This window comes from Mytilus edulis, chromosome 2, assembly GCF_963676685.1.
Source record: "Mytilus edulis chromosome 2, xbMytEdul2.2, whole genome shotgun sequence".
In the NCBI taxonomy this organism is placed as follows: Eukaryota; Metazoa; Mollusca; class Bivalvia; order Mytilida; family Mytilidae; genus Mytilus; species Mytilus edulis.
This window is the reverse complement of record NC_092345.1, coordinates 77349732-77361287: the sequence shown is the minus strand read 5'-3', so window position 1 is coordinate 77361287 and position 11556 is coordinate 77349732. Positions and strand designations below refer to the sequence as shown.

General features: G+C 34.3%; 1 protein-coding gene across 4 annotated transcripts in view; it reads right to left on the bottom strand.

Moving 5' to 3' along the window:
- Positions 1–9490: 9490 nt before the first annotated feature.
- The window catches only part of LOC139513013 (uncharacterized), a 49494-nt gene continuing 47428 nt past the window's right edge, over positions 9491–11556 (bottom strand). For all 4 annotated transcript variants that reach the window (XM_071301071.1, XM_071301075.1, XM_071301072.1 and 1 more), the window contains 2 exons: positions 10254–10591; positions 9491–9529 (listed from right to left, as the gene is read on the bottom strand). In XM_071301071.1, coding sequence (XP_071157172.1) covers positions 10502–10591 — 90 coding nt within the window. In that variant the 3' untranslated portion in view covers positions 9491–9529; positions 10254–10501. The remainder of the gene's footprint in view (positions 9530–10253; positions 10592–11556) is intronic.

Below are 11556 nucleotides of genomic sequence, written 5' to 3'. Positions count from 1 at the left end.
CTACTAAATTCACCAGCAATTTTAAATGGAATATTCTGTTCATTCCAATTTAAAACTTGATCAGCCAACCTTATTTCAGCAGGACCCTTTTTGCCCATCACAAGGATATCCAATCCTACCAAAACGCTGTCCGTAATATGCGCTACCACTAGCTCCATATTAAAACTAAAATTTTCAAGTCTCACTTCAAAATCAGCTGTTCCCAACTCCTTGAGTGGGTTTGCATCAGCTCCAGTAAGCGAGTGTGACTGCACTAAAGGTGACCTGACTTCATCAGGTATTCTTAAATATAACTCTTCAGATAGAACGGTTCTAGCAGCTCCAGTATCCACTGTAAAAATAGTGGGTACATAATTTATTTTCCCATCTATATAAATTCCATCGTGTCTGGACTTGCTTTTAATCTTAAAAACTGGTTTACATCTAGGTTCGTCTGTTCTGAATAACCTCTGCATTTCAGAATCTTCAAAAATTTCAGGAATATCAATATTTTCAAGGACTTGAGGCAAAATTATCTCCTCTTGGATCTCAATACTTGGTTCAGCTGTATTAACAATCTCAGCTGTACTTTCTAACTCTATTGGTCCACTAAAATAAACTGTTTCTCCTCCACGAAATCATTGGATATGGTACTAGGGGTATGGTCCAATACTTCAATATGGGCCATTTCAGGCTGGGTCTCTGCCATACAATTCTCAACTTTAATACTACGGATATGGTCCAATACTTCAATATGGACAATTTCAGGCTGGGTCTCTGCCATAGATTTCTCAATTTTAATACTAGGGATATGGTCCAATACTTCAATATGGACCATTTCGGGCTGTGTCTCTGCCATACAATTCTCAACTGGATGCGTCAATACATTATGATCATCATACATTTTAATTTGGGGTTCCTTGAGTCCTTCATCAACAATAGAAAACTCACTTGATTCATTAACATCAACAAAATAAATATTCTGGCCATTTTCATGTTCAGCATGGGTCTCCTCTCGGCACATAGAATTGACCGTCTTCAGTTTAAAGGGTCTGGATCATTCACAAAATCAGGGGCATTCGGATTCAAACTGGTATCAGGTCCAAAATTATTATTTCTTGGCCTTGGCTGGAAAGGAACAGGTAAATTCTGGTTATTTTTAAACTTGGCGAAGTGTTGGTTTATACCAACCAGGTGTTTAAAATTCTTGGGAATGTTTTGTGACTAAGCTAAACTGGCCTTTATCTTGACGGAGCAGAAAAAAAGAATCATTTAGAATTTTAAGTGAATCTATCCTTGATGGCAAGGACGTAGACATTAAAACCCTTCAACGTTTTGCAGGAAAATGCATTTCATTTTTTCTTGCTGTCCCTCTGCCAGATTGTTTTCAAGGGAAATCAAAAGGGTCATTTTGCTTCTAGAAATAGTAATAATATTAGCATTTACAAAGAGCTAAAAGAAGAGTTAAAATATTGGCGTTTTTTTTGGATAATTGGAAGAGAGAACTGCCTCTTGGATATAAGAAACCTATTTAAAATTTGTTTTATCAACTGACTCGTCGCTTTTTAAGTGGGGTGCCTTTATGATTTTCAAAGAGGTAACCGTAGAGTTTGGTGACTTTTGGAAAAAGAACAATAGCTCTCATATCCACGTTAAGGAGGCAAATGCGCTACTACACTCTCTCTGTTCTGTTAAAGAGAAAATTGTCGACTCTTGAGTGGACGCGTTTTGTGATAATCTTGCGGAAATTAATGCTACGAGTATTAATCAAGGAGGTAGAAATCCCTCGTTGAATGCAGTTTTGCGGAAGATATTCACTCTTTCAAAAACATGGACCTACGTCTTGTGTATGTTAGTTCTAGTAGAAACCCTGCTGACAGTGATGCCAGGAAGTTTAGATTATCAGATGCTATGTTATCTCCTATGAAATGGAACTTTGTTGAACAGAGGTTTGGTTATAAATTAACTGTTAACAAATCTTTGAATTTTTGGAAAAACTAAGGCTTTACTACCTCAGGAATAGATTACCTTAGCTGAATTTGGTAAAACCTTTAGGAATTTTTGGTCCTCAATGTTCTTCAACTTTGTACTCGATTGGCCTTTTAAACATTTTTTTATTCGAGCGTCACTCATGAGTCTTTTTTAGACGAAACGCGCGTCTGGCGTAAATATAAAATTTTGATCCTGGTATCTATGATGAGTTTTTTTGGTCCCCACACTTCAGATTTGATACTCAAATGCTATGAATGATAATAATGATAATCCGTTAAAACATTTTTCTCCACAGTTCTTTCATATGGTGTTAATATTTTTCTTGAATTTGGAAAAAAACAACTTAGGTGTCTCCCTACTTTTTTTTGCCGTTCTGAAGTTTTGTGTTCAGATCAGGGTTACGATTTGCACATTTGTGGATCCTGAGTTGTTTCAAAGACCAGTGTGATGGCCTTTTTTCTGTGAACATGTGTCAGTATGGAATGTTTTAGCTGAACGAAATGAACATAAAGCTCTGTTATACCTATATCATCTGCTAAAGGGTTTAAGTTGGACACTAATGGTTAACCATTGCGTTTAATTGTCGCACGACTTCATGTTTAGTTTTACCTTTTTGTAGAGTGGTGTAGCGATAGTGACTGCCAGCAGAACAGTGTTTAGTGTATGGTTATGCAAATGATGTTTGGTATCAAATTTGCCAGTCATGTGGACAAAACCCCGTTTTGATTGAAAGTTCGGTAAAAATCACGAGTAATTGTTGAGTGGAAAGGCGTTTTAGATATTTAGACAGTTTAGTTGGAAGAACTAATTATATTAAGAGAAAACATTCGCTGGAAAAAGAAATTGAGAAGTTTTTATTTGGAGGTGAACCTGTGAAGTGTCTTAAATTCGATTCCCCATTAGATGTGAAGCGATGTATGGTCATGAAGGATTCAAGGGGGGAAAACTCAAGTACATGGCTAATCGTGTGAATTTCTTGGTAACATTCATTCATGTCAGTGTCCGTAAATGTTAGCAGCGGGAACTGTTCAGTCTATGCTATGACAATTAAAAGATATATTTGAATCTAATGGTCGGGGTTCTGAGTTGAATGAAATAACTAAAATTGGTAATCAATCCTGTGTAGTCCAAATGTAGACAAATATTTGCATGCTAATCAGTTTGAGCAGTCAAAATTCCATGTTGTACAAAAACAGGCAAAACCTCTATTTTTAGACATACTCCGATCAATTAGTGCTCATATTGATGATTTGTTGTTGGATCATGTTTTGAAATCCTCTAAAGATTCATATTTCTTAGAGATCAAGCTTTCTTCAAAGTTCAATATTTTTCAGAAGACGGAGCGAAAGACTTTAAGTACCCGGCCACGTCCACTTGTATGTTTGTCCATCTGATGAGTTAAGCCTTTTTCAACTGATTTTTATAGTTCGTTCTTATGTTGTACTGTTATACCACTGTACCAGGTTAGGGGGAGGGTTGGGATCCCGCTAACATGTTTAACTCCGTCACATTATTTATGTATGTGCCTGTCCCAAGGCAGGAGCCTGTAATTCAGTGGTTGTCGTTTGTTTATGTGTTACCTATTTGTTTTTCGTTAATTTTTTTACATAAATAAGGCCGTTAGTTTTCTCGTATGAATTGTTTTACATTGTCTTATCGGGGCCTTTTATAGCTGACTATGCGGTATGGGCTTTGCTCATTGTTGAAGGCCGTACGGTGACCTATAGTTGTTTATGTGTGTGTCATTTTGGTCTTTTGTTGATAGATGTCTCATTGGCAATCATACCACATCTTCTTTTTTTATATTTGGCTTTCACAAGAGGTTAAGTTATTACCACAAGGGGATGTTTTTCTATTTTCACACAAAGTAAGCAAAACACGTGGAAAAGACAAAGGGGATTAATTTTCCATCTTAGAATTTGATGATACTTTGATTTGTCCAGTTAAAGGTAAGATATGTTGAACAAGACGGGTGCCACATGTGGATCAGGATCTGCTTATCCTTCCGGAGCACCTGAGATCACCCCTAGTTTTTGGTGGGGTTCGTGTTGTTTATTCTTTAGTTTTCTATGTTGTGGCATGTGTACTATTGTTTGTCTGTGTCATTTTCGTGTTTAGCCATGGCGTTGTCCGTTTATTTTAGATTGATGAGTTTGACTGTCCCTTTGGTATCTTTCGTCCCCCTTTGAAGGTGTCAGGGCTCTTGGAGTTATGGTTTAGTTATTCATTCCGTACTTTGAGTAAAAATCGAAAAGATTTTACTGACAATCCTGTATCTTCGAATGCAATGTATAATCGCTTGAGGAAATATTTTAAGACATTCGATATTTACTAAGGTGAGACCCCTCATGGAATTCGGGGAGCTTGTGTTATCACTTTAGCTTTGCCAGGGGGTCTACAAGTGACGTCATGTAGCATATAGGTTGGTCGTCTTAATCCTCTTAACAAAAATTTGGTAGATTGTCAAGTATGGTAGTAAGAGGGTCAGTCAGTGCCATCGTGGCTAATTTAGGGGTTTCTGAATCTAAATTTGTAGAACTATATTCGAGTCATATTGTGAGATCAATCAACTTTCCAGTGCTTTTCAGCAACAATTTGAAGTGTTTAGAGTAAAAGTTTGTTACTTGTGATGCATGCTTAATTATTTTTTGTAATTTTAAGAATTATGCATTACTACTATTTATGTATATTGAATATGATTTGCTTGTATTTTTGAGAGATATTATGTATTACTATAAGTATGAAGGAATGTAAAAATAGAGAATTTCTTAAATTAGACTTTCCTCTATTTTCGAGGGGTATTATGTATTACTATTTGGTACATGCATGTTGAAATTGAATTTTGTAAGGACTGTTTTGAATATACTTTTCTTTAATGGATATTACTTTTCAGAATCTGTTTTACGTAATTTGTTTTGAAAACAAGATAATTAAGTTTAGACGGAGACTTGTGGTTTCTATTCTATTTAGATATGCGATTTGCTTATATCGACAACATTTTGATCTTGGCAATTAAACCACATCTGATTTAAATGGACAACACATTACACATGTCATTCTAAACACGTTCTTATGTTTTTGATACATGTAGTTGATGTATTGAATTTTCAAGGGTATTTCCCTGATTATGGGAAATAACGGATCAAGGGCTAAGACACCAAAACATTTCTTAGTCACCTGATGTAATACATACAAAAAAAACCATCTAGAGCTCATGCACCACTTGATCGTTCTTGAAGTATGCAAAAACTACCACATAACAGATAGTTCGCTCTGGGTGTCTTCAAACATAAGAGCAGTTCAACTGAAGATATTAACACTTTAATTTAAGTCATAGGTTGCATACGTTTGCTGAAAATTCATGACATGGAACGTGCACATGAAAGTCTCAAAACAACATAAAAAGTGCGCGGAAGAGTTAGCAGTTGGCACAATCTGCTTTAAATAGTTTTCTGTATGAGATGCGTACATTTAAAATTTCTTAATTTTTTTATGTTTGCTTTTATCAGCTTAATTGGCGATATTTCAAGTTTGTCTTGGTTTCCGAATATTTTGTGGTTTCTGAAATAACTATTATTTTGCATGGTTTTCAAAACTACCATTTGTTTAAGAATTTTGACTTCTTTATTTATACAAGACAATTTTTTAAGTTTTTGGTGAGTATTGGGAATGTTAAAGGTTAGAATTTGGAATTATAAAAGTGTTGTCGTTATACTAGCTTATAGTATTGAGGTCTGCCGTGAAAACCAATTTTCACCCAATACTCAAATACGTTTGGTCATATCGAGCAAGTGCTTACCTATGATTTTACTATAACATAAGTGAGTCCCGCAAAATTTGACCAATACAATCAGTTTGGCCGCTGCTATCAGAACAAAGCGCGACTTGCACATGCTCTGTGCATGATGTCGATACAAAGGTTGACATTCGCATGATCTGTGTATAATGATGGTACCGTATAGTACATGTATCTCGATATGGCTAAGTTCAAACCCAATGTTCACCCAATACTCATATAAATTTAGTCATATCGAGCAAGGGCTCACCTATGATATTACTAGAACTATTGCAGTCGATTTCGTATTGGGTTTACCACCATTTAATATTTTTTCAGCAAGAACAATTTAAAGTGCAATTGGATATGTTTATTATAATATGGTGTTAACATATCCCAGTCGATACGTTATGATGGTTCATTTTCACACTATGTGGACTTCATATACAGGAGCGTGTTCCTTACGCAGAAACTGCTCTTACAGAAATATGAGGAGGGAAGATAACAAATAACACTGGAAGATTAAAAATGACACTCCATAAATTTTATGGACACCGTCACGAATTGGTAGATCTTTACGATGTGTCTGTGTCTAAAATAACTGACTTTTTTCCACGTTGTATCTGCTAATACCGAACCTGACTTTTTACCGAATATTACTGTTTTTCCGAGTGTGATTTATATTTGTTTATGACTTGTCTCGGTACTTACACAACTAATATTCATCTAGTTATATAGGTTCGGTTGAGTATTATGTTATGTTTTATCGTTTGTGGTTTGAATATACATTTTCGGTACATTTCATATATGTATATGTCTTATTTTCCGTATATAGAGCCAAGTTATCAAATTTCCGTTTTCTTTGGATAAAGTATTATGTTAGTCCAAATAATTATAATTTCGTCACAGCATTAATTTCAAATAGTCTTTCAATATGGTCATAATGAAGATAATCACCTGGACTAGTATTGAGAAAATAATTGTTTAATTTTAGATCGATGTTATTCTTCGATTTACATGATATTACTGTACTATTGTATTTATTGTTTATGCGTTTATATGTGCTTAACACTCTTGCGTTGTGTTTTTATTCAGTATTCCTGTCATGTAGTAGTGTCTCTTTATCAAATATTGATTAACATTTCTATATGAGCGAGATGTTTGGAAGCATCAAACTAAATGGTATCCACAATTTGTTCTCAAATTGTCCTGTACCAAGTCAGGAATGTGGCAGTTCTTTTTTATGTATGTTTGCGTTTGTTTTTGTTGCATTTCAGTGTTTTCGTTGTGTTTCCCTCGGTTGGAGTTTTTATCCAAGATTTGTTCTCTCTCAATCGACTTATGACTTTGAACAGGATATACTACTTTATTTATAACAATTTTAAAATGACACTCGGAAAATTTTATTGACACTACACGAATTTGTTGATCTATACGATGTGTCAGTGTTTAAACTATCTAACGACGTTTCTACCACGTCTTAGATTATGGTTTACCATCTGGTCTAAAAGAGGGACGAAAGATACCAAAGGGACAGTCAAACTCATAAATCTAAAACAAACTGACAACGCCATGGCTAAAAATGAAAAAGACAAACAGAAAAAACAATAATGTGCAAAGTACCGAGCGTGACCTTTTCCCAGATATGACTGTTTTGCAGAGTGTGAATTCAAATCGCATTGCAATTAGACGTGTCTCAGTATTTATCCATCCAACATTCATCTTTTTAGCTATGATGTGTCTAGTTTTTAGATCTAGTTCCATTTAATCGTATGAATTTTAAGATTATACATTCGTCACAAACATATGGCATGTGTTTGTAGAGTCAGGTGCTGTCAGTAATGGAAGCTGTTCGTTGTTTTTCTTCGGTTTATATGATATTATTGTACTATTTTATTTATTGTTTATGCGTTTCTCTGTGCTTGGCACTCTTGCGTTTGTTTGTATAGTATTCCTGTCATGTACGTGTATAGTATTTCTATCCCATTGAACTAGATATAAAGGATACAACATATACAGTTAAGTCGGCCTCATATCTTGACTTACATCTAGAAATTGACAATGAGGGTCGATTGAAAACAGAACTTTTCGACAAAAGAGATGATTTCAGCTTTCCAATTGTGAACTTTCCATTTCTAAGTAGCAACATTCAAGCAGCACCTGCATACGGGGTATATATCTTCCAATTGATATGATATTCCCGTGCTTGCATTTTCTATCATGATTTTCTTGATAGAGGGTTGTTGCTTACAAGGAAGCTATTAAATCAAGAGTTCCAAATGGTGAAGTTGTAATCATCTCTTCGTAAATTTTACGGACACCATCACGAGTTGGTTGACCGTTATGGAATAACCGTTTCACAAATGATTTCGAATGTGTATGTTCCTTACGTCGTAACTACAATCCCCTTCCCCTTCCATAAATGTGACCTACCACCTGAGAGCACCCATGGATATTGGTGGGGTTCGTGTTGTTTATTCTTTAGTTTTCTATGTTGTGTCATGTGTTCTATTGTTTGTCTGTTTGTCCTTTTCATTTTTAGCCACAGCGTTGTCAGTTTATTTTCGATTTATGAGTTTGACTATCCCTCTGGTATCTTTCGTCTCTCTTTTAAAGTAGTGTATATTTATCAAATATTGTTTACATTTCCATATAAGCAAGAGGTTTTTCTAACCATCCAACTAAATTGTATCCACATTTTTCTCACAATGTCCTGTACCAAGTCAGAAATATGGCAGTTGTTGTCAAATAGTCCCTTTTTATGTATGTTAGCGTTTTTTTTTTGTTGCACTTCAGTGTTTCTGATGTGATTCCCTCAGTTTGAGTTTTAACCCGTATTTGTTCTTTCTCAATCGATTTATGACTTTTGAACATGATATACTACTTTATTTATAAAGAGTAAAGTTGAAAAATGATACTTTGACAACTTTATGGACACCACACGAATTTGTTGATCTATACGATGTGTCAGTGTTTATTCTAACTAACGACAGTTTTACCACGTCTTATATATATGGTTTACCATCTAGTCTTATGTGCAAAGTACCGAACGTGACCTTTTTCCTGAAATTGACTGTTAGCAGAGTGTGAATTCGCATCGAATTGCTATTCGACGTGTCTCAGTATCTATACATCCAATATTCATGTTTTATCTAAGCTGTGTCTTTTATATAACTTACTGAAGTAGACTATTTACCTGGTTTGTAATATTACGAACAACACGATGGGTACCACATGTGTAGCAGGATCTGCTAACACTTCCGGAGCAGCTGATATCACCCCGAGTTATGGTGGGGTTCGTGTTGCTTAGTCTTTAGTTTTCTATGTCTTGTGTACTATTATTCGTCTTTTTGTCTTTTTTTCTTTTTAGCCATGGAATTGTCAGTTTATTTTTTTCATCTATGAGCTTGAATATCCGTCTGGTTTTGAATAAGTAATCGGTACACGGAATGCATCACATAACATTTTGCAATTGATTGCTGTTACTATTAAATCCCGTGTCAATCACAGATAAAAGTTCTGACACAACGTGATAGCCTTACTATGTAGCAGATTACCCACTTGTCTAGTTATGGACTTCTGGATACCAGATTTTGACATTTAACGTCTTCAAGGATGTTTAAAAGAGGGACGAAAAACACTCTTGTGATATGATATGTTTAAAGTCGCTGAGCCACAGTGAAATGTTCACTGTGTAGCAAATTGTGGTATGTTACAATAAGATTATTTTACACAAAGAAAACATTTGTTGAATGCAAATTGTTTTTATTAGTTTTTAATACACTTAAGGTTCCACTAAAGTCAAAATATAGGACACTTCATAAACATCTAAACTTTGCCTGTATTTTTCAACCTATAATGAATAAAGTTATAAACTATGAAAACATATGTTCATTAAAGCATACTTTACATATACACACTGTGTAAATTGTAAATAAACTTGAAATTGTTATGTTGTGGCCAAACCGGTTCTTGGGGTGAACACTAAATTTTCAAAAAAATCTGCAGGCCTGCAAGACGACTTTATTTGCTTAAAATTGGTATGGACGTATACTATTACATGTAATGCAGGGCAAGCCATTGTTAATTTTTTATAAAATGTATTGATTTTCGAGTTTCAGTTAATTTCGTGTATCTAAGTGAACGAATATGGAAGGTACAATACAGAAATTGGACAAATATGCCATTAAAACATATGTATGTGACAAATCAGCATTGGCTTGCCCTGCATTACATGTTACAGTATTCATCCATACCAATTTTCAGCAAATTAAGTCGTCTTGCAGCCCTGCAGATTTTTTTGAAAATTTAGTGTTCACCTCAAGAACCGGTTTGGCCACAACATAACAATTTCAAGTTTATTTACAATTTACACTGTGTTTATATGTAAAGTATGTTTAAATGAACATATGTTTTCATAGTTTATGACTTTATTCATTATAGGTTGAAAAATACAGGCAAAGTTTAGATGTTTATGAAGTGTCCTATATTTTGACTTTAGTGGAACCTTAATAAGATATTCGTTTCTAAAATATAGATGCACGAAGAAAACTGTCATTTAAAACTGAAAACACTGTTTGTTGCGACTAATGGTTTTTAGTACACATAATGCGATAGAAAAAAAGAAGAAAAAAAACAGAATTAAAAGGAGAATTTCGAGCAATATAAACTGGACTATTAGGTACATTTCTAGAACAGATAGTGATTATAATAGCGTGAATTTTCAGTTCACACAATATCGAGAAGTGTTACAAGCTAATCACATGAACCGGTACACAATGTTATATCATCAATTGCAATATCACCGTTATTACCAGCTTTTCCTTTCGTAGCCTCGATTTCAAACTGAAAAGAAAAATCAATGTAGAAAATATTATTTCGAGAATTTTGTTTAGGTTTACAAGTATTTAAAAATAATTGTCAATCACACTTTATATTCTTTTGAATAAGTTGAAATACATTTTATGTTATTATTTTTTTTTCGCACAAATAATTCATTCACGTGTTTTTAATGTTTCAGTTAGTCGCTAAATGAAATTGATATTTTACATTCTGATTAGTTTAAAATGTATGTGCGTACTTTATTTGAAAAATTATAGAATTAGGACAAATTCACAATTTAAAATTGTTTTAATTGACACAAATTTAACATTGAAGAGTCCAATTGTATGTATCATACGATAGAATCGTTTAGTAATGTTTGTTCCAATACATGGCTACATCAAGAGAGTAACCATATTTTACCAAGTAAAGAATATAATAGTTACTTTTAATTTCGTTTGATGAGTAGCTGATTGAGCTTTTGACAAGAGCGTTTCCGTTTTAATGTTTCCTTGGAGTTTGGTATTTTTTTATTTATCTCTTGACATCAACGAAAGTATATAGAAAGTTTATATTTATGTACAAATAAAACTTTTAAGGGCCATACCTCCTTTAACAACTGAAGTAAAAATGGTCAACCCCGTTAATGACCTTCACTTTGTTACCAGCTACAACATATCCAAATTCGAAAATTCATTGGTGTGATCACTCTGAAGCTTAGTATGGAAATTGCCATGTTCTAATCAATCAAAGACCATATTATACACATTCGGACAAACAAACGTAGAAATCATTAACATAGAACTTGACATTCATTGTAGTATACGAAACAACATATAACAGCGCATTTAAGAGCAATGTGTGAACTGTTAGAAATTTATCACATGAAAAATCTTGCAGCTGCTTGTCCGTCTGTTCAGCAAACGTATTCCCTACTTAGAACCCGAATCTTCGGTCAGGAGGGATTTCTATGTCAGAAGCCTTAGAAA